We start from the raw sequence: 23,042 nt of genomic DNA on the forward strand, positions 1-23,042 counted from the left end.
GCACCCTACCTTACCTTGTTTATTTCTGGTGCCTATGATTAGCCTTGGATGCCTGCTAGACCTCTGCAGACGATACCTTTCGCTGGTTTGAAAAAAACATGACTTCTTCCACCTGGCCACCCCAGGGCGCTCTTAGATACGTGTCTCTCAAAAACAGAGCAACAGGGAGGGTAAAAACACACTGCTGAAGAAGGCAATGGAGACCCACCGGCTCCATTCAGCAATCAATCCACACAGGGGTTTACTCTCAGGCCGACATGCAGACCAAGTGGTAGGCAACACCTAAATCCTCAGAGTCCTGGGCATCTCCAAACATTCCTGGAGACGTTCTGAGAAAAGGGACCTGAACAGCCATTCCAAGGCAACTTGTTTCACAGCTCAGGTGCGGTTCTGAATGCATGGTGGAGGATCGAGATTCATGCTGTCTTCCAGATACTGGGCCCCATCGTCCATCATTTTGGCCTTGCTGGCTGAGTTTGAAGCGGTGTGATTCCACAAACATGGGGTGACTCACAAAACCCTTATCTTTGGCATCCACCTTGACTTGGACTGTGATAAAAGCCTGTGCATCACCTTCTGATTGGAGAAACAACTCTCCCTCTGCTGCTGGGCCTGCACACCTGAAGATCGGTGTATAACGATGCGTTTGTAGCAGAAGGCTGTGCAAAGGACTGGTTGGCTGGTGACTGTGAAGTCAAGCACCGTTCTCTGGTCTCACCAGCAGCAATTCTGCAACTTTATTTGAATGCATTTTCTCTCCCCCCCTTCCTTTTCTTTTCTTTTCTTTTTTGGAAGTGAAACAAAATAAATATTTAAATTAAACAATCATAGGCTGCTTTAAAGACAGGAGGGGAAAGCAGTTAGCATGCTTAAACAGGAGTGCAAGAGATAAAGAATGAGCAGTGAAACTCTTGGGTGTTCATGCTGTTCTTGTACATGTAGTAAAAAGATTTTGTTTTCAAGGGAGAAAGAGCAGGAAGTACAGTATGTTGCGTTTTCTTAGAAAAGTTAATTACAGGGATGGGGGCTTATGAGATAAACTTGCAAGATGCAGGGCACACAGAACACAAGCAGAGATATGCGCTCTCTCCCTCTCTCCTCTAAGTATTATACAGTAGGACTGTGGTATTCACAGGGAATTGGTTCCACACCTGTGGATGCCGAAAAATACAGAAGTAGTGAACATTATACATAATGTTGTCTCTGTCTCCCTTTAGTGGTAAATCCATCAGGTTTTTAAAGTTAATATTTTCAGGCAGCGGAAAAGTGAATCCACGGATACTGATAAGGTACAAGCATTAAATGGGCAAAGAGTTAGCTCACACAATTAGCAAGTAGCCACTGTTTTCTTCATGCCAGCGGCTGCGATGACAAAGCAAAGGGCGAAGGTTTGTACTGAACAAGACACGGAAAATGTTGCCGGAGGTCTACAACCACCGCCTTGCGCCTAATTTGAACAGCTTTCTGGCTGGGGAAGAACGGGAACTGCAGCTGGAGGCACCGCTCTGAAAAGACATCAGGGTTGGGACACGCTATCCCACGTCCTCTCAGTTCAGAAATGATGTGAGCAGGGAAGAATCCGTCTGCAATTTGGCAAAAAGTCCAACAGCAGAAGCGTTCCCCTTTTTTTAATTTTTATTTTATTTTTTAAAAATTTCCAAAACAAATACAAGAATACAAAATACTTACTAATACAATCAAAAACCCAGTGCACCCCCATACCCACGGGGGCCCTTTGGAGCAATACTTTTATTACCAACCTCCTTTCCAAAATTGCATTGATTGTTGCTTAGAGGCTTTCCCCTTTACTTTCACTAATACAAATTCAATAAATCTACCTCAAATAGCATAAAAAATACTTAAACTTATTTCCCCTTTTTTCATCTTAAGTTCAGTAGTCAATTTATCATTTAACGCAATGTCCCATACTTCATTATACCAATCTTCTAATTTAATGTCATTTTTATCTTTCCAGAATCTAGCTAATAATATTCTAACACTTGTCATAAAATTAGAAATCAATTCCTCTGAGCAATAATCAAGTTCTATCTTATTAAAAATTGACAGCAAAGCAATTTTAGAATTAAGTTCGATATCTTTTCCAAATACATCACATATTTCCTTAAAAATCAATTTCCAAAATTTCTGAATCAATTTACACTCCCACCATATATAATACCTGCCAATTTCTTCATCACATTTCCAACAGGCCTCAGAATAGTCTCAATTTATTATATTCAATTTCACCGGAGTCATGTACCACCTTAAACTAATTTAAATTTTTTTCCCTTTACTCTTACTGACATTAATCTTAAAACTCTCATCTTCCAAATTTTTGTCCAATCCTCTGTTTTAATTTCTGTCTTTAAATCATGTTCCCAAATTGATTTAAAATCTTCTATTTCAGGCTCTTTTTCCTCTTGTTCCAAAATTAGGTTATAAATTCTGCTTACTACTCCCTTCCTCAAAGCATCTTTCTGCATGTCTTCTTGTGATGATAGAAATTGTTCATACTTAGTACATTCTCTACATTTGCCATTAGTCTTCAACCATTCATTTGTCCAACCATCTATTTGGATATACAGTGGTGCCCCGCATAGCGAGGTTAATCCGTTCCGGATTAACCTTCGCTATGGGAAAACATCGTTAAGCAGAACGGGGAAACAGAACGTTCCAGATGGGCCCAAAACTCACCATTCTCTGGTTTTCCCATGTCCCGGCGGCCATTTTGGGTGTCCCGGCGGCCATTTTGGGTGTCCGGCGGCCATTCTGGAACCGCCGAACACCTGTTCCCCTATCGTAATGCGAGCATGCCCTCGCATTAGCGATGGGGAAATCCGCATCGCAATGCGGATTCATCCTTCAACGGTGCGCTCCTTATGTGAGGCACCACTGTAATTATACCATGATAGTTTATTAGTTTGAAGCTTAACTATAATCTGATCCTTCAATCTCATTTTAATCATCCAATCCTTCAATCTGGCAACTTCTTTATCCTCAAACAAATCAGCTAAACCCTTCAAATTTGCTGGGAAATTTTCTATTTTGGTCCCTAATTTTAGTGGTGAAGTAAAGGACATAATTTTTTATATCTGCTCCAAACATTTAACATGTTTCTTAAAAAAGGGTTGTTCACCTGATTTATTGTATTCTTTTTTACTACATTAAACAAATATTTTTCAATATTCCCATTTATTTCTGAGGATTCCATATCCAAGCAAATTAACCTTCCTTTGTTGTATATAAAATCTCCAATAAATCTTAGCTGATTAGCTATATAATAATTTTTATATTAGGAATACCTAAACCTCCATTTTTGACCCTTATACCAATATCTTTTATTTATTCTTGATTTTTTACCTTGACTACAAAATCCATTAATTAGTCCCTGCCAGTACTTAAAATCTTCCTCTTCTAATCGTATTGGGATCATCCTGAATAAAAAACTAATTTTTGGTAATATTTTAATTTTGATCATAGCAATTCTCCCAAACCCCGATAGTTTCATCACATTCCAGTAATTTAGTTTTTAAATTCTAATTTATATAATTTTCTATATCCTCTTTCAGTACATTGTTTCCTTTATATAATTTCTGATAAAATTCCTGAAAAACCTTCAATTTATCTTTCATTATATTACACCTCTTGCCTGTTCTATCTATCTTTAAGCATCACAATCATGTTTTTTTAAAATCTTCTATTTATCTTCTATTTTGGCACATTCTAGCTAATCATTGTGAGTTTTTATTGCTAAATTTAAAAAAAATTCCTCTTTATATACATGAAATCCTGAAGCGTTCTCTTAATAAACGTTTATTGGGTACTGATTTTCTGCAAGTAAAAGCAGGAGTAGCAGCAGCGTAGCTAAACATCTGGCGATTTTTCTTCCAAGCACCTGTTAGTACTATGGGCATCTTAGCAGCAGAGAAGAGAGGGAGGGTTTCCCCCCAGTAGGAAGGCACAATTTTTGCAGTTTAAAAGGAAGACACCTCAGACTTCTTTCCCTCGGGGTCCACAATTAGTCAGGGTTGCATGTTAACATTAGAAACACAAATTCAGAATCTAAAGACTACATCAAGGCTTTGTTCGTCTCTTATTTTGCATGATCCCCCCCCGCCCCGATTTTGACAGTGATAAAGAAGAAGCAAAACTACAAGGCGTGAAAATCTGACTCTCGTTCCTTGGAAATCTGTCTGTTCGGCCTTGGATGTTTTGAGCTGGCCCGCAGTTCATTCACACGTGGGGAAGTATATTTTCAAAACTTTAAGGACTAGAGACTTGATAATAAGAGTGTCGTCGCGCATTGGTTAAACTGCAGTCCTGCAGTCAAGGCTCTGCTCACAGCCTGTGTTTGTTCCGGATGGATTCGGTTTGCTCAAGGTTGATTCAGGTTGACCCTCCTTCGGAGGTTGGTAAAATGAGTACCCAGCTCGGGGGGGGGGGGGGGGAGAGAGACGCAAAGCGGAACCTGCAAAATTAAATTGCAAGCTGCCCCGAGAGTCGGTAGCTTTTTATTTTTTAAAAATTAAAACTAGGATTCTGAGCAAGCTGAAGAAGGATGCAATCTCCCTAAATACCCATAAAGCGTTAAAAGAGTTTGCATTTCTCCATTTGCGTTCTCTAAGCAACCACAACTGCTTTTGCACTGAGGTCTGCCTACTTTCCTGGGCTCCCCAAAGGACGGAACCTCCTTAGCTAGTCAATACTGAGAACAGGAAGGGCCATGGAGGCGGCCGTTGACATTAAAGAACCGCTAGCCAAAGGCCTGAGCGCCCTCCCTCCTGCGTGGGCATCCGGCGCCAGCCGAGCCTTCCCGGGGTAATCCGCTGTTTCCGCGGAACAGCAGAACAAGGAAACAATGGATTGGGTCCTCTTTTTATTGCAAAGTTTTGGGGGACCTTTTTCAAGCTCAAAGAGGTTCTCGGGGCCACATTCTGGAGAGACGCAGGGCAAAAAGAGGGGGCCAAGACAAATGCCGGATCTGAGCGGCAAGCTCTTGTGGCCGTGAAACAGAGCCCTGAAGGAAGGGCACCTTTTAATGTCTTTTATCACTGGGAACCCCCACCCCCCAAAAAAAGTGCCAGGGCACTGTGGAATGATGGCTGCGTGGGAGAGTGAGGGTGTGGGTGCCGGATACAGAACCTCAGAGGGTGGGGTGGGGGGAGCCCCCCCAGAGGGCAAGGTTTGGCCCTGAGACCTCATGGTCCAGACCTCTAATCTACAGGGGTATGGAATCAGGATGCTAAGCGGTGGCCCTGGCATCGTACCATTTTCCCGAAAATAAGAACTCACCTGAAAATCAGCCCTGGTAAGATTTTTCAGGATGCTCATCATAGAAGCCCTACCCCAAAAATAAGCCCCAGTTCAGTGAAGCCCTGCCCTCCACCCTTGTGCAGCAAGCAGAAGAAGAGGACAGGACTGCCTTTGAATAAATGTAGATGGTTGTACATTAAAAAAAAAACCCTGAAAATAAGCCCCAATGCGTTTTTTTTTTGGAGCAAAAATTAATATAAGACCCTGTCTTATGTTCAGGGAAACACGGTAGAGAAAAAGCAGGGCTAGACTAGAAGGCCTCTTCTAAATTCAGGAGGAGGAGATGGCCAACATCAGCCAAGTAAAACAATTTAAAAAACAGCACCAAACGACGGGGGAATGTTGCAGGGCACCCATCAAGGCCCGGAAGCAGAAAAGCCTGTTTCTAAGCATTGCTCTTTAAAAACAACAACATTTTGAACTTGGTGAGCACTTTGTAAGTAGTAGAGAGCCTCCAGCTAAGCTCTGACCACCCTTAAAATAAACCATGGGGTGTCAGAGCAGGAACAAAGCACTGGAGCTGCCATGAGTGTTCTTGATCTCTTTTAAAATTATTTTTTCGTGGCGCAGTGGTTAAACTGCAGTCCTGCAGCCAAGACTCTGCTCACAACCCAGGGTTCAATCCCAGGTAGCCGGCATAAAGGTTCACTCAACCTTCTGTCCTTCCGAGATCAGTAAATCGAATATCCAACTCATTGGGGGTGGGGCAATTTGTAGCCTGCACAACTAGTAAATTTTATTTATTTATTTATATTTATTTATTCTCTTTATATCCTGCCTATCTGGTCGTAAACTGCCCAGGGAGTGCTTTAAGCGCTATGGGGCAGTATAGAAGCAGCACCCTTTGCTTTTCTTCTTTCACTTGTTAAGAACAAAGGGGAGAGAAGCCTTATCCTGTGTGTGCAGGTGTTCAGAATTCTCCCTTTGGACAATTAAAACATGATTTTTTTTAGTCCAATTCTTTTGCTAACAACCGATCCCCTTCTAATTCATCAGACCTTTCTGCATTGCCGATAAGTTGATGCCCCCCATTCGCCAAAGGGTTGAGAGGATCCCCAGACTCAATTCTTGTCCACCTCGAAACCAGCCGCTGGTGACCCAACTGGGAAAAGCCTCGAAGCCCCGCTTAGAGCTTGGCGGCGGTTTGCCGTGAGCCGTTCTTGTGGACCTTCTCCAGCCACTCGATGAGGATCTTGTTCAGAGCCGCCGGCCTGCAAGAGAAGCGCCTTGTTGGGTTAGGTGGGTCTTTTGAGGTGGGCCCCCAAAGGTCAAGCCTGGGACCCACTGCTTGGAGGAACCCAATGGGCACGGAAGCGGACTCAGGACCATGGAAGTCCACCTTCTGTGACTCCTCCTGAGCGCCCTTTCTTCAGTGAGTTCCACAGGGCTGACCGTGGGCTCTCTGAACTTGGCCGGCTGCCCCTTTTGACACAGAATCTCCACCTGTCAAACCTCTGAGTCAAGTCTGGATGGGCTCAGAGGGTGTCAACCCAAACGGGCCCTCCACACGCTCTGGCTTCCCCTGCAATCCAGGTCGAGAGACTCAAGATTTTCCAGAGTGACTCAGGGATGCTCTTGCCTCCTTAGAGATCCCGGTCCCCTGACCTGAAACGGGTATCAGCCAAAGATACAGCAGCACGCAGGCACACACACGCACCGGGTCACCTAAGGTTCCTTGGTTTACATGAACAGCTTCCATTCAGTCTCATTGGCAAGCAGGAAAACGTTGTGATTATTCCTCTGCTTCCTCTTGGCCCTTGACGGCTCTCACTTGCCTGTCTCTTCAACGGTTCATGGTTAGAGATGGGCAGGAACCCGAAAACCAGTGGTTTGTGATGGTCTGTGGTTCATTATTCTGGTTTTGTCCCTGGGAGGGGACCTCCCTTTTCCTGCTCCTCTGCTGCCCACCCACATCCTACCCTGGTGGCATCTCTCCCTGGGCCTGCCACCATTGCCCAGCTGACAGGTGGGCACACAGGCAGAGGCGGCTTCCCTTCCTGCAGCCAAGCTTGACGCTTCTGTGCCTCCACCTGCAGCCCAGCCGACAGGGTGGGCAAGCACTCCAAAACCCGGGCAAGAAGAGCAGGCAAAAGCCTTGGAAAGGCCACACATGCTTGTCTCACGCCTTGCGCTGAAGGACAAGAAGCCATGGGTCGGGGCCCTAGCCTTTCGGTCCCTGCGCTTCCCCAGCCCGCAGGCTGTATAAGCCAGGAGCTGCTCCTCCTCCCTGTTTCGTCCCTCGCCATCACTCCTGTTCATAGATTCAGCAGAACATGATGGCGCTGTCGTTGAGCCGGCAAGATTTTACACCTCCACCGTACAAAGGAGATGGGAAGACGTGTCGTTCCTTACTCTGTGACAAGGGGTGCCACTCCCCTCCTCCATTTATTCATTCTCCAGTAGAACGCAGCCCTCTTTTTTCATGGAGAGATGGCTGAAATGCAGTCCCATTAGTTCACTGAATGGCCTTCCTTGAGATGGGAAGTGGCCACTTGATTTTTTTCCCCCCTTTTGTTTTACAGCCGCTGTGACATTCCGGCAGGACAGCAGTTTAAGAAAAGCAAGATGAACAACTGGGCAGGAAAGGGGCGGAAGCAGGGGGAGGCCATTGATTTTCTGGAGGGAACAAATCATCTTTTTTGACCAAAACAGAGCCTAGGTGTGCCTTCCTTCCCAGAATCCCCCAGTGGACCATTGTGGGCAACCGCCCCCCGACCCTGGCATGTCCCTGCACCGCTCTGGCCCCATGTGGTTGACGGTGCTTCTTTTTTGGAGAGCATCTCAGCGTGCCTGGCCAAACCCCAAGCCCTGTTGGGCTCAGAGGGTCCGAGGCAGAAGGGATGCACAAGGAGCAGGCTGGCTTGGGGGGGGGGGGGAATTATGGGCACCGGTAGTCCTAGAAACGGGGATTTGCCCAAACTCTGGACCTCCTTGCCTGAGCCTGCATGCCCACGCAAGGGTGTCCCTCTCTCCATGAGAGCTGCAAACATTAAGGCTCAGTGGGCCAAGGATCTGAGCCGGTATGAGACTGCTTTGGACGCTGATATTCAAGGGAACGAAAGAGTGCTCGGAGGACTCTCTCGAGCTGAGCAGTAACTTTAGCAAAGCATAACAAATATTTTTTAGCCATTCTGGACTTTGTTTTTTCATACCTGATGTCTGAATTAATAATTTCTTTATTTCACTGCAGAGATATTCTAAATCCCTTCTCTTGTTCATTCCCAAATTGATCCTGATAGAGGGTTGTGTGTCTTTTTTTTTGGGGGGGGGGGGAGAACTGAGAGACAATCAGAGTATCTAACCATAAAAGTATAAAAGGCAGGAGACGTCTTAAGTTCCAGTCTGCACCTTTGTCCAGTGGTCAGGTCAATAATCAGGAACTAGAAGAGTCTGAATGGCTCTAGTTACCCATTTGAAGGGACAGACAAAAATTTTGCAGAGCTTTGGGCAACGCATATGACCAAGTCTTCACTACTGGCTCGTTTGAATGTTCAGTTACTCCATTCTCAGAGCAAATGGCAGGTGTATGTTTTAAAAACAGGTGTAAAAGATTTTGTTTTTAGAAGAAACTGATCATTTTTTAACAAAAATAACTGTCGTAGAACCTCCCCTATCCATGGGGAATTGGTTCCAAGCTGCCCTGTGGATGGTGAAACCACGGATAATAGTGATTGCTATGCACAGCAAAACAATTTTTTAAAATCCAGGTAATTTTTTTATGATGTATTACCAGAACATTATAGTGGGCGCCAGAGACCATGATATGTGTCCTTCAACAACAACTATATAGTATGGTCTCTGGCTCCCCTTAGTGGCCAGTTCTAATAACTACATTGTGAAAATAGCCTAGTTCTTTTTTTTTTTCATTTAATATTTTCAGACCACAGATAAAATAAACCGTGGATACTGGTCCTCCTGTACAATTTCCGCCTAGAGTAGTCTTAATTGATTACATAGGCGGGATATAAATAAAATAAATAATAATAATTCCTGTTCTTCCTCTCCTACCAGAAATACTTCGTTGTAGCCAACCTGACTTTGGATGCAGCCAACTTTCAACAATGTTGTGTTGCTTCCAGACTAGCTTGAAAGATTCTCCCTCTGGTGCTTCCTTTTCCCTTCTGACCCTTCTTTTCCCATCCATTTTACATCTCACAATCAACGGTAAGGAACGGCACTTTTCTCATTATGGGACCAAAGTGCTCAAGCTTTCTAGATTTGGTGCGCATATCCTGTTCCATCTTATAGGCAAGGAACTCCAGCTGGAGAGGGTCATGTGGGGCTGTGACCAGGGAGTGCAGTCCATGCGCAAAGCAGCACCTTATTCGGTGGCTGCAGCGGCTTCTAAAACCGGAGCTCCTTATGCATATAAATGTTGGACTGGATACTGGCCTATGTGTCAAAACTCTTTGGATAATTTCCCTTTCATATGTCATTGCTGACTGCTCCTTGATCCAGGGGTTTCTCATAAATTCTTCTTTGTAATACTACGAGCCAAGCCCTTAACCCCGGTTACCTGTCCATCTGTGTGAAGTGTCCACAGTGCTCAATATGCCCACGACTCAGATCTGGAATCTAGGAAGGGGAAATAAACAAATGGATTATGCCTCAATGTTCCTTTACCTGCCAACCCATAGGTGCCCACCCACCAGAACGTGAGACAGGCATCATCCGAACACAGCTCTGGAGCAAAGTCCCAGATTCTGTGCCAGCAACGTAGGAAATTCTGAGAGGCATCCTCTCTTCTTGTGGCGCTAATTCCGTGGTACTCTTTCACTCTCAAGCCTCTTAGAAATCCCGAGAAACAGCTTTTGCTTTTTTTGAGCCATCTGGCCAGTTTGCTTGTAGCAGAAAGTACCAAAGCAAACTTGTAAAGGACACAGAAAATAATGAGATGTATGCATGTATGCATGTATGTGTGCGTGCGTGCGTGCATGCATGTGTGCATGTTCTTGGTTACAGGGAGAGCCTCCAATCTATGCAGAAATCTATCCTCTGAAGACTCAACGCTCTTCTGCATGAAGAAGGCACAGCAGCACGAGGGGGTGGGAGACCAGCTCCCCCCCATGACTCCGGAGCCACCACAGAAGAGAGCTGCTATTATGGAATTCTGCTTGGGACATGCGCGAAGGAGACATTAACTGGCATGGGGCTTTTCAACACTGATTTGGGCAAATGTGTATTTTAAAGAATTGGACTACATTCTTTATTTGTGATTTTCTGTTTTTAGTGTTCTTTTCCTTTTAATATTTTTAATATTGTCAGAACATGAATAAGAGACACTGCCTTCCAATCCCGTGGATACGGACGGGTTCTACTATATTTCAGAGAAAGAGCCTGGCCCCACAGACTTCCTTTCCCTGTGGGCAAGGCGTAGCGGTCTGTTTCCCAGATGGTCGGCAGGCATTACTCACCCATTCCTCCATGCGTTTGCTCATATCTGGAGTCAGGACCTTGTCCTTTCCAGCAGTAACCATGAGGGCAGGGACTCGGATCTGTGGATTTAGAGAGGCAAGAACAGATGAAGACATAGGAGGTCCTGCATTGGCCAGATCAGGGGGGGTCTCACACTTGGATCCCCAGATGTTTTGGGGCTGCAACTCCCAGAAATCCCGGCCACCATAGCAAGGGGTGAGAAGGCTTCTGGGAACGGCAAAAACATCCAGAGACCCCCGTTTGAGAACCACTGAGCTGGACAACTAACACCTAAGGTGCCCCCATTAGGTTGGTAAGAGGTGCAGAAGGTATGGGGCAGGGCTAAGGGAGTCCCTGGGCGGAGGCTGAATCTTACGCAGGACATCATCTCTCCCAACAGAGAGAGAACCACCAGAATTAAGGAGAAGAGCCTGGGCAGTTAGACTGGAAAGGAGGACCACGTTAGAGAAGCAGCTATACGTGCCATGACAGATGGAAGTTTTGTCGGAATGACTGAAAGACGTCCCACAGAATAAGTTTTTTTTTTTTTGGGGGGGGGTCAACAACCCAGGGACCAGAGCCACAAAGTGCTACACTCCGTGGTGGGGCGTGTGCAAACACCCCAAGAGGCACAAGGTGGAGGAAGGGTTAGACTGGGGGGGGGAGTTCAGAATGCCTTAAAACAGTTTTGAAGCAACTGTTTGAGAGGTTTGAGAAGTCCTTTTTTTTTTTTTTTTGCATTTTTTTCACAACTCCTAGAACCTGCTGGAGGAGACTCTTGAGAGTTCCCAGGACTGTAAGGAGAACAAACTTATCCATCCTGAAGGAAATCAACCCTGATTGCTAACTGGAAGGACGGATCCTGAAGCTGAGGCTCCAATACTTTGGCCATCTCATGAGAAGAGAAGACTCCTTGGAAAAGACCCTGATGTTGGGAAAGAGTGACGGCAAGAGGAGAAGGGGACGACAGAGGATGAGATGGCTGGACAGTGTCATTGAAGTGAACAACATGAATTTGACCAAACTCTGGGAGGCGGTGGAAGACAGGAGGGCCTGGCGTGCTCTGGTCTGTGCGGTCATGAAGAAGAGTCGGACATGACTTAACGACTAAACAACAACAAAGAATCTGCCCCCAATAAGGTAATTTTTTTGGACTTCAGCTCTCAGAATAGTGCAAAAAGCCTGTTCAGGGAGGAGTCTCAGAGAAAGGGGCTGGCCGGAGGGAACACCGCATGTCTCTTTCCCTGCTCTTACCTTTCTGCCCTGGGCAGTGGCATTCCAGTCCCAGTTGGCCTGCATGTTTCGGTACCAGTTCAGGGGGCCCCTGAAAGATGTGCAACGAGAAAGAATTGAGTGGACCAGACCTTCTCTGGACGCCAATGTTTGTGCCAGCGATGCGAACGGTATGCCTTTTATTTCTATTCGTTTTATCTCAAACCTTTTACCTCGCCTTTCTCCTCACAAAGGACCCAAGGCCGTTAAAAAACAACATTTATGAGCTAAAAAGAGTAGACATACAAAATATTTAAAAATTAAGGAAGCATTTTATTAAAGACGGCAAGTCAAATCAATACCGAAAATACATTTTAAAAACAACAGAGCACAACTGCCCATTTAAGAAAACCCTCTCTCAGGCAGCTGGTCATTGAGGGAAAGCCAACATGAAGAGAACGGTCTTCTTCGCCTGCTGGCGGAAGGACAGCCAAGATGGGGGACAGGCTGGCCTCCAGTGGGAGGGAGTTCCACAGTCCAAAGGAGCAACCACAGAGAAGGCCCATCTCCAGTCGCCCCACCAAGCCTACCTGATTTTAATTCTCAGGCAGGCTCATAAAGTGAGAGACACAGTCTGTTGGGCTCAAGCTGATCAGGGCTTTCTAGGTTCGAAGCTGGACTACCACTCCCAGAATCCCACAGCCAGCGCAGCAACCTCTGGGAGCTGTAGGCACTCCAGAAATTAAAATTAAACCTGTCTACTGTGTCCTCAAGTCCTGTTCTCCCAAGAAACATCCTTCCCTGGGGAATGGACCATAAGATCTGCGCACACTGAGCCACAGGGATCCAATCCCACTGTTCCATTTGTGGGCTGTAAAATGGGAGGGTCCGCCACCTGAATTTCGGGGGGGGGGCAGGGAGGGAGCTTCCTGACCGCTTCTGGCCTCCTCCTGCTTGATCTCTTGATCATCTGGGAAGGCTGCTACGGGACGGCAGAAGTCCCAGGAGACTTTCCTTCTCTCCAAGGGGGAAAACAAAAGGCTGCTAGAAGGGGGCACGGAGAGGACCCTCCATCCCCCACCCCACCCCCCAGCCAAAATTGTGGAGAGAAGATGCTCCTCTGAGAAGCTTTTGCTCCACTCTCCAGGGCCAGACCAGTCCATCTCTGGACGGAGAAGACGCCAAAGCGCACGTGGCCGAGGACCCACAGTTGAAAGCTCACTCGTGTTCTAAAGACACGAGTCAGGCAGACTTTCCAGTCTCCAAAATGAGACTTCCAAGGAAACCCAGGCTTGTCCTTAACGACACACGACAAAGCCCAGCAAGAGTGGTTGTGAACGAGAGGTGAGAAAAGCTCCCGCTGTGATCATCGCACAGATCTCATCTCTTAAGGAATCATCTCTTCTTACAAGGGGGCACGCTTAGAGGCCTGCGAGAAGCGCTTTCAAGACTAGAAGCATGGCGGAGCCAACGCATATTTTTCTTTCTCTCCCTCCCCCCATTTCTCTTTCTTTCCAACCCCGTCGTCTCCAGTCTGAGGTCCCCCCCCCAAAAGCCAAAACATTGGGGATAAAGGGCTCTCTTCTGTGGCCTTCTGTCTCCAGAAGCTGCCACAAGGAGCGCCGCCTTCCACGCGTGGGCTTCCCCTCACTTTCCAACTATGGGCCCCTCCACCGCAGCTGCCGGCAGGGATGTTGGCCCGTTCGCTCATCCTTGTTTTGCAGACTGCACCCCCTCCGGAGAAACGTGCACCCAACGAGCGAGGGCCATGCCCCCCTCGGTTCAGAGGTTCGTGCCACGTGTTTCCTTTCCCCGTCTCCCCAGCCAAGGACCCCACTCCCCCGCCGGCGTGCACACGTGCTCCTCTTCTCGTCCTCTTCAACTGTTTGTTCAACCAGACCCCGGCAGGAGCACGGGGGGGGGGGGGGAAGGGGTTCAGCCAGGGAGGCAGGAGAAGATGTGCACCACCGGCATGAACGGACATGAACCTCCAAACCGAGGTCTGTGCTCCTCTCTAGTGCCACCCTAATGCGGGTGGCAGAAATGGGTGAACTGTTCCAGGTCCTTTTGGCTTCCCCCATCGCCACCCCCACCGCCACCCTGCCTTTACCTCAATCCAGATTTCTTGAACTGCTGGACGTAATATTGAAGCACCGGCTCCGGCAGGAGAGAACTGTGGGGAGGGTCTTCGGGAAGGCCCACCAACAGCCCACCTGCAGGGCAAGAAGGAAAGAAGACCAGTCAGCAAAGCGACGCGGCTGCTCTCGCCATGGCCGGCAAACAGCCTGATCCCCCCCCCAAAGGTCTGCCCGCAGCCATTTCCCCAGAACCAAGGCTCCCGTGTGTCCCATCAAGAGGCCTCCTGTGCTTCGCGCCCTCCGCTTCCATGCGTTCGCAGGCTGTCCGTTCCGTGCTCCGTGCAAAACGTTTCCTCTCTCACTCTGAATAACTGAATAATAATTCACATGCCACAAAAGCAGAGGTGCAGAGACTGCAGGGCAAAAGAATATTGTCCTGGCACAATAAAAAACAGCATTTCAGGCTCCTTGGAGAAGACGGGAGAAGACGTCCCGTTTTGAAGGTCAACTCTCACTACATTCTTAGCAGTATGGCCTGGCCTGGCCTGTCATCAGGTTCCAGTTTACTTTGGAGTAGGAAAAAAGAAAGAGGACGTGGTGGTGCTGTGTGTTAAACCGCAGAAGCCTCTGTGCTGCAAGGTCGGAAGACCAGTCGTTGGAAGTTCGAATCCACGGCGGCGGAGGGAGCTCCGTCGCTTGTCCCAGCTCCTGCAGTTTAACCCATGGCACCATGAGGCTCTAGTGGTCAAAAAACCAGGGGGGGGGGTAGCAAAAATCCATCCGTTATCCTTATGGAACACCAGATGAAGTTTCTGGGTCTCTTTTTTTTCCTTTTAAAAAAAACCAAGGAATGTTGGGGGCATAGGGGTTGCTAAGAACCTCCAGGACTATGGGACTGCATTTAGCATCCGAGGGACTGGACTCTACCCACCCCAGTCTAAGCAGGAAATGGGAAGCGGAGGCAATGATATTCGGAAAGACATTGCAAAGGTACCGAGGGATAGAGAGAAACGACCCACAGTCCAAACCTGAATGCTACACATGGATAGTTTGACACGGAGATTCAGGGCCCAAACGTCCTGAACGATCTAACTGGCAAACACAGCCCGTGTTTTAACTCCTAAACCCCATCACAGAGCAAAGCAAGCTGGCTTGCCCGCTACATAAGGAGAGAAAAAAGCTTCAGCCTCAACCATCGCATACTTTCAGCAGTTAAGAAAGCCCCTCTTCCGTTTGTGTTATCTTCCCTCATGCTCTTGTGTCTGATACTGTTCTGGGTGAGCTCAAAAAGAGCTCCCCAAACCACTTTTGTAACTTTTTACCAGTCCTAATGAAAAATATGGCCCAGCATTGCTCTACGCTTTTATTAACAGGCCACGCAGAGTGGCATCTGTAAGTCTCGTGGCACAGCGGTTAAACTGCAGTACTGCAGTCCAAACTCTGCTCTGCCCAGGTTCACTCCCCAGGTAGCTCAAGGTGCCTCAGCCTTTCATCCTTCAGAGGTCAGTAAATCGAGTAGCCAGCTTGAGGGCAGGCAGGGAGGGACAATGTGCCAGGAACGGAGACTCGATTTGCTATCGAGTTGGACTTAATTCGCACCAGTGACTTGACTCAGACACAGGATTTTTTTTCAGCGATTTGGATTCAATTTGCGTTTTGGAACCCGCCCGCCCTTCCCCTTTTTTTCCTAGGGAAAAAGGCTATTTTTAAATCGGGACTCAGATTTGGTACCAAAGAATCAAAATTTGGACGAGATGCTGAAAACTTGGGACTCGGAAAAACATCTGTGCAATGCTTCAACGGCCTAATTTAAACTGTAAACCGCCTGGAGAGCGCTTTAAGTGCTGTGGGGTGGTTTATCCTTTAAGCCACAGGCTTTGCTTTTTGCTTTCACTTCCTTTTTTTATTTCTTAAAAAAATATATATAACTGTTCCCCTCCTTCTGTGGGGGTTCCTTACCTCGTGCCCTCACACTGGAGACGTCCAGCGAAGCTCCCTCTATCCGATCCTGTAAGGAAAGCCTTGTGAGTGACTTGGTCAGGATTCACAATTAGACCCCTAATGAAGAGGGAAGTGGACCACGGAGCCACATGACCTCCATCCACCAAGGCCAGTGACCAGCTGGCCACGGCGTGCTGGTTGCCCCACCATCCTCCCTGGGTGGGCACTCAAGAATTAAAAGCACACAAGCATTTCCAAGCCAGAACCACAAAGAGTATCAGGGCACCCTTAAAAAACAAACTAGTTTTATTTGGCCACAAGGTCCTAACGTGTACTGCAGCTCACTTCCTCAGATGCCATCCTGAGCTGGGTTAGTCTAAATGTTAAAGCCAGAAGAAGCGGAAATTCACAACCTGTGCAAAATTATGGAGATCAAGTCACATATGCACAATATATTTCGCCTTTGCAGTCACATGGAGCAGGGACTGGAGAATGCACCAACATTACTCTATCCCCAGTATGCGGATGACACCCAACTCTCTTTCTCTCCTTTCCACCTAATTTCAGGGAATCGGTCTTGACTCTAGACCATGCTTGGCCTCAGTCATGGGCTGGATGAGGGCAAACAAACTGAAACTTGATCAAGAAGAGGACAGAGGTGCCTCCTGGTCCGTCAGAAGGCAGATGAGGGAATGGGGATACTACCTGCGCTGGAACAGGGTGACGCACCCCCTGAAAACTCAGGTCCGCAGCTTGGGGGTTACTCCTGGACGCATCCCTAACCTTGGATGCCCAAGTCCTCAGCGGTGGGCAGGTGTGCATTTGCAGAGCTAAAGCAGGTGCGCCAGATGCACCCGTTCCTTGAGATGGCGATCTGGCTACAGTGACATATGCCTTAGCTGCATCCCGTTTGGATGACTGCAACGCGCTCTATGTGGGGCGGCCTTTGAAGACGGTTCGGAAACTTCAGCGGTGTGCAAAATTCTGCAGCCAGACGACTGACTGGGGCCAGCGGCAGGGAGCCTAAAATGCACCTGCTACGAGAACTGCACTGGCTACCAGTCCCGTTTCCGGTCCCAATTCAAAGTGCTGATCATTACCTATAAAGCCCTCTACGGCTTTGGTCCAGGCTCCCTAAAGGACCATATCTCCCTGTAGGTGCCTTCTCGACCATTAAGGATCAGCATAGGAGACCCCTCCTCTCAGGTCCCCATGGCCAACGCAGGCACAGCTGATGGGACACAGGGGGGGGGGGAGGATGGAGGGAGAGACCATTTCCTTCTCTCGGGGCTGCAATAGTTCGAACGGAAACTGACCTCCTTCCGGACCGACCGCACCATGAGCTTCAGGGTCCTGCTCAAGTCTTTTTCCAGTTCGGCCTCTGCAACACCCTGGGGAAAAGGGAGGAAAGGGAATTTATTTACCGTATTTATTATTTATTTTATTTCATTTATATCCCACCTATCTGGTCGGGTCAGGACCACTCTAGGCAGCTAACAATCATAAAAATACAATTAAAATTATATACACAATTTAAATAATAAAGCAATACACAGAGTGAGAGAAACAGTAAAAGAAGAAAGGAAAAGCGTCAGGGAATTATTTGATGGGAAGGCCTGTCCGAATCATCCATGTCTTTAATTGCTTCTTAAAGTTACCCAGCGAGGGGGCCCCGGAAATCTCAGGAAGTAGATTGTTCCAGAGGTGAGGAGCCACCACCGAGAAGGCCCGATTTCTTGTCTTTTCCTTCCGGGCCTCCTTTGGCGTTAGGAAGACAGGTAGCACAGCTTCATACCAGAAGGTTCCCCCTTCGTCCCCCCCCATTCTGATATTCCCACTCTCCCTCCATCTGTCAGTCCGATGGCCTCCAATGGCACAGGAACACGAAGGAGGTACAGTGGGACGGACACACACACCCGATCTGCAGGATGAGTATCTGCAGTTTCCCTTATCTGCGGTCTGAATATATTAAAAATATTAAAAGCAAAAAAAACAACACCTTAGAAAATACGTATTTTCATGTTGTGTTTACGAGAACTGGCCAATAGAGGGAGCCAGAAACCATGTTATGTATTCTTGTTGGCCAGTTCTGATAACGGATGATAAACCAAAGCAAACACACGCCTGCTTATATACCGGCCCATAGCGCTTAAAGCACTACCTAGGTGGTTTACCATTTAATGATGCCAAGCGACACATCCTCTCCGCACCCCACCACCCATCCCACCCCAAAGCAAAGCTGGGTCACTCGTTCGACCGACCTTGGAAGGATGGAGTCAACCCCGAGCTGGCTATCTGAGCGCACGGGGGATCGAACTCAGGTCGGGAGCAGAATCTTGACTGCAATACCTGCCAATTTAAGCACTGTGCCACAAAGCATGTGGCCAGCTGGGGAATTCCAGAAGGTCAGATCGGGACCACTGGAGGACCTGACTCAGCTCCAGCGCTTGAAATGCCTCACCTTTGCTTCAAAGCCTTGAAGGAAGGATCAGTGCTTTGGACAATGGTCAAAAGCACCACTGGCCGTGCCCCTTTAGCACAAAGGCCAAATTCTGCACTCATTCTGAGCCCTGCTCCACCGGGTCTCTCCTACCCAATTCACTCTGGCACTATCCCTCTGCATCAGCCCACCTTCCTTTCCAGCAAGAGGCCCCGTTTTAACTTGGGAGTCACCTCGGGAGGAAGACAGATTTAAGAGTCCACCAGCAACAAAAGAGTAAAACCAATCGCAGGCTCGGATCGGATGCGGAAGGGAGGATGTGCATTTTCCAGTTTCGAAAAAAAGCCCCGATGCTGCCCATTAACCTCCCCTTTCTCTCCACCTGCAGCCCCAGAAAAAGCATGGCTGGGGCTACTGGCCCCGATCCGCAAAAGGAATCTCGCCCCTGCCCCCTGCCGGCCGGAGATTTTGCACAGCTGCCACCTGAAGAAAACATCAAGCCCCCCCCCCCCCCCGTTTGCCTTCCGGCAATTAAAATGCTCTGTTGATTGCCTTTTGTTGGAAGGGCCAAGGAAACAAGGAAACAAAAGGAGGAAAATGTGCATTTCCAGAGACGTAAATGTCTCCATAAAGAAACCCTGAAAGGCGTGCTCTCCGATTCCTGGCCACCTTGTCTGTTAGGCAGAGAAGTGCCCTCTCCCCATTTCACCACTCCCTGGAGCGCATGCCTTGCACCCCTGCCCCGCAATCTTTTCGAGAAACACATCTGCCCCCTCTCTTCACACCAGGGCTGGAAATAATACAAATTTGGGCTGGGGAGGGGAGAACCACCACCCCCCATGCTTGTGCCATGCTCCATTTCTCTCCCCGACCTCAGCAAAAACCTTGTATAACTGTCTACATTTTGATTTGTTTTGTTTAAAAACGTTTTTTTTTAAATGTCAGTAAAAAGGGAAGGACACCCTTTATGGAATAAGCCAGCATCTGATGTACGGTTAATGTGATTACATCTTTCCTGTGTTCTGCAAGAAGTAACGGCAACCAGCGCTCTTGCAACACACTGGTCCCTCCCGTCACCTAATTGTGAATAATACGGTAGTGCTGCCGGTTAAACCGCAGAAGCCCCTGTGCTGCAAGGTCAGAAGACCAGTCGTCGTAAGATCGAATCCCCGCGACGGAGTGAGCATCTGTCGCTTGTCCCAGCTCCTGCCAACCTAGCTGTTTGAAAACATGTAAAAATGCGAGTCGATAAACAGGGACCAACTTGGTGGGAAGGTCACTGCATTCTGTGTCTATTCGCGCTGGCCATGCGACCACGGAAAAACGATCTACGGACAAACACCGTCTCTACAGCTTGGAGACAGGGATGAGCACCATGCCCTAGAGTCAGACACGACTGGACTAAAATATCAAGGGGAACCTTTACCTTTTTACCTATATATGGGATTTTAATCTTCTCCCACCCTCCACCCCCAAAAACACAACCTACAAGTGGCACTCTTGAAAAGCAGGGTCTAGGCTGGGACATATTCAGGTTCTGAGCTAATGGCAGAAGGTTTTAACATCCCTTCACTGAATGTCCAGGGCAGCCAGCAAAGCCTCGGGGGGCGGGGGCCAGAGGCCAAGGCATTTGGACCCCGGCCATGTGCTGGGTGCTTCTCGCCCTGCCCAACATTTTGGAAAAGCATCTCTCTTGGATACAACTTCCAGAATCCCACAGCCAGGAGAGTCCCAGCTCTGTCTTGGCCACGCTTTCAGCTGTCCTACCCTATTCTCCGAGGAGCAGAGCAAAGCAAATGCTCCCGTAGTGCGTAAAGCACTCTCTGGTTCATTTATAATTTAATTATGCAGGACAGAGAGAGACAGAAAGAGAGAGAGCTAATCTTGAAATCTTGAGCCGGCTACCTGAGACCATCAGGATAAAACTCTGGTTCTGAGCAGAGTCTTCACTGCAGAGCTGCAGTTTAACTCCCACTGGAGTTAAGCCACAAGCAGTGGCCAGGTGCCCTCCTCCTCTTCCTTCGCTGATCTTTGGACTCCTCCCACCCAGTTCCACCAGGGTCCACCTCCTGGCTCGAAAGTTCAAGCCTCAAGAAGTCCAGCATCCTTGGCAAGACCTGAGCATGCACCCCATGCTGTTCCCCTAGATGTGCTTGGAGGCTACGGGCCTTCCGTTTAACCCTAACCCTGCCACAGGCAACTCTTTTTTCTTCACGGAGGGTGAGATATCTACTGAATTCCTCTTAATTTTTAGTAGGGAAAGGGGGGGGGGAAGTCTCTTCAATAATTTTAAAAAAAAAAACCAAACAAGCTTTATCTCGGGAATTACTCTAGGTTCACATTGAATGGGCACCAGATCTGCCCAGATGTTAGGACTACTTTTGACTTCCCCTCTTCCCCGTTTGATGATCAGTCCGGGTGAGACAGACAGCCGTTTTTCAATTCTGCTGCCTGTCTCAGAGCTGCAACCTCAGGCAATAAAGCAGGGGGGGAAAAGCAATAAAGCACATGGAAAAAACTGGCTGCGCGGGGTTGCGTGAGACCCTCGATCTAAACAACTGAATATTTATTATTTCAACATGTTTATTGATTTAAAATACTTTTATCCCACCTTTCTCCTTTAAAAAGAATCTGTGGCTTTCTGGAGAACTCAAAAGTCGACACCACTTTTGTGACATTTTGGTTGCTCCTAATAACTCTACGACCCGACTCTTAATTTTTGCCGCTATTCCTGGATCCCAAATGACTTGGGCTTTGATGTTGGCTTGCTTTTTAGACAACCCGTTAAAAGGCTTGCTTAGAAATCAAACCAAATGCCTCCCCTGACATCTGCGACAACCCAGCAGATAAATAAACACCAGCCTTTGCCAGGAGGAAGCGGTTTTACAGCCCCAATATCGTTCGGAGTCGACCGAACCACTCGGCTCTGATTTCCAATCACCCAAAACCAGCCAGAGCAGCAGCCGGCCTGGCATTACGCTCTTGGTGATGGATGGAGCCCTCCTGGCAAGGCTAAATTGGATTACTGCTGTCGTTGAGCGCGGTGATTCAGTGCCCGGACTCAGCAGTATTTCTTCCTCCCCCTGCAAGTGGGGATGGCTGATGAGGGAGGCAGGTTGGCTGGCCGGCCTGTCCACTTGGACTGCTCCCGTTCCCCCCCCCCGCCACCCCCTCTGGTCAAGGGAGAATCCTTCTCTGCCCCCGGACTGATCCAAGCCCTCTGCTTCGGAGGAGTTACTTCTGGAGTCACCCATGGGCCCACTGACTATTCCCCATGGGTGCAGAAGCAGGCAGCAACAGCCCTCCAGATGTTCTTGGACTACAATTCCCATAAATCTTTCACTGTCGACTAGGAGGAGCCCTAAGGCTGATGGAGGCTGTCCGTTGGAACACATTTGGAGGGCCTGCGTCGCCTGCCCCTAAGGATTGGTTACCAACTGTTGCAGAAGAGTAGGTGGGAAAAGGAATGGAAGCAGACACGGATCCAGCTTTGAAATAATGGTCAGAGCTCTATCAAAAGAAAGCTGACATTCCTTAAGGCATGCTGATTGGTTCAAAATTGGGAAAGGAGTACGACAAGGCTGTATATTGTCTCCCCGACATCACCTTGCTAACAAAGTCCGCATAGTCAGAGCTATGGTTTTTCCTGTAGTGTTATATGGAAGTGAGAGCTGGACCATAAAGAAAGCAGACCGCTGAAGAATTGATGCTTTTGAACTGTGGTGCTGGAGGAGGCTCTTGAGAGTCCCCTGGACTGCAAGGAGAACAAACCTATCAATTCTGAAGGAAATCAACCCTGAGTGCTCACTGGAAGGACAGATCCTGAAGCTGAGGCTCCAGTACTTTGGCCATCTCATGAGAAGAGTGAAATGACCCTGATGTTGGGAAAGTATGAAGGCAAGAGGAGAAGGGGATGACAGAGGGCGAGATGGATGGACAGTGTCCTTGAAGTGACCAACATGACTTTCACCCAACTCTGGGAGGCAGTGGAAGACAGGATGGCCTGGCGTGCTCTGGTCTGTGGGGTCACAAAGAGTCAGACATGACTTAATGACTAAACAACAACAACAACAACGCATGCTGATGTCTCCCCAAAGCTTGTAATCTTTTTGGACTTTGCATCCCAGAACCTCCCAGTCAGTATGTCCACTGGGAGCAGTACGTAAGAAGAAAGAAAGAAAGAAAAAAAATACCCAAACTCTGGGATAATGAGATTCCCAAAGCTTCTTCCAACAGAGACAGGAGACTGAGGCCTGATTGGAGAGCACTTTTCAAGAATGACAGGCATACAGAGAAGGGGCAGGATCTATTCTCAAATCATCCCTGAGTGCAGGACATGCAACAATAGGCTCAAGATACAGGAAGCCAGATTTAGGCTGAAGATCAGGGGAAAACTTCCTGACTGTTAGAGGAGTACGACAGTGGAACCCGTGACCTCAAAAGGAGTTGGTGAGTGCTTCAACACGGGAGTCCTTCAAGAGAAATCTGGACAATCCTCTGCCAGGTCTGCTTTGATTTGGATTCCTGCCTTGTGCAGGGGGTTGGACTGGATGGCCTCGGAGGCCCCTTCCAACTCTATGATTTCTAAGAGCAAACAGAGAAGGACAAAGAGAAAGTATGCAAGACAAAGTACTTTGGGGACA

The 23,042-nt window shown here is 48.0% G+C and overlaps 1 protein-coding gene across 1 annotated transcript in view; it reads right to left on the reverse strand.

Annotated features, from left to right (window-relative positions):
• Positions 1 to 1,654: 1,654 nt before the first annotated feature.
• The window catches only part of EPHX2 (epoxide hydrolase 2), a 73,323-nt gene continuing 51,935 nt past the window's right edge, over positions 1,655 to 23,042 (reverse strand). Inside the window, exons 13-19 of the mRNA XM_072986092.2 lie at positions 17,276 to 17,350; positions 15,978 to 16,026; positions 14,051 to 14,153; positions 11,983 to 12,052; positions 10,728 to 10,808; positions 9,830 to 9,888; positions 1,655 to 6,524 (exon numbers count right to left, since the gene is read on the reverse strand). Coding sequence (XP_072842193.2) covers positions 6,440 to 6,524; positions 9,830 to 9,888; positions 10,728 to 10,808; positions 11,983 to 12,052; positions 14,051 to 14,153; positions 15,978 to 16,026; positions 17,276 to 17,350 — 522 coding nt within the window. The 3' untranslated portion in view covers positions 1,655 to 6,439. The remainder of the gene's footprint in view (positions 6,525 to 9,829; positions 9,889 to 10,727; positions 10,809 to 11,982; positions 12,053 to 14,050; positions 14,154 to 15,977; positions 16,027 to 17,275; positions 17,351 to 23,042) is intronic.

This window comes from Pogona vitticeps, chromosome 1, assembly GCF_051106095.1.
Source record: "Pogona vitticeps strain Pit_001003342236 chromosome 1, PviZW2.1, whole genome shotgun sequence".
In the NCBI taxonomy this organism is placed as follows: Eukaryota; Metazoa; Chordata; class Lepidosauria; order Squamata; family Agamidae; genus Pogona; species Pogona vitticeps.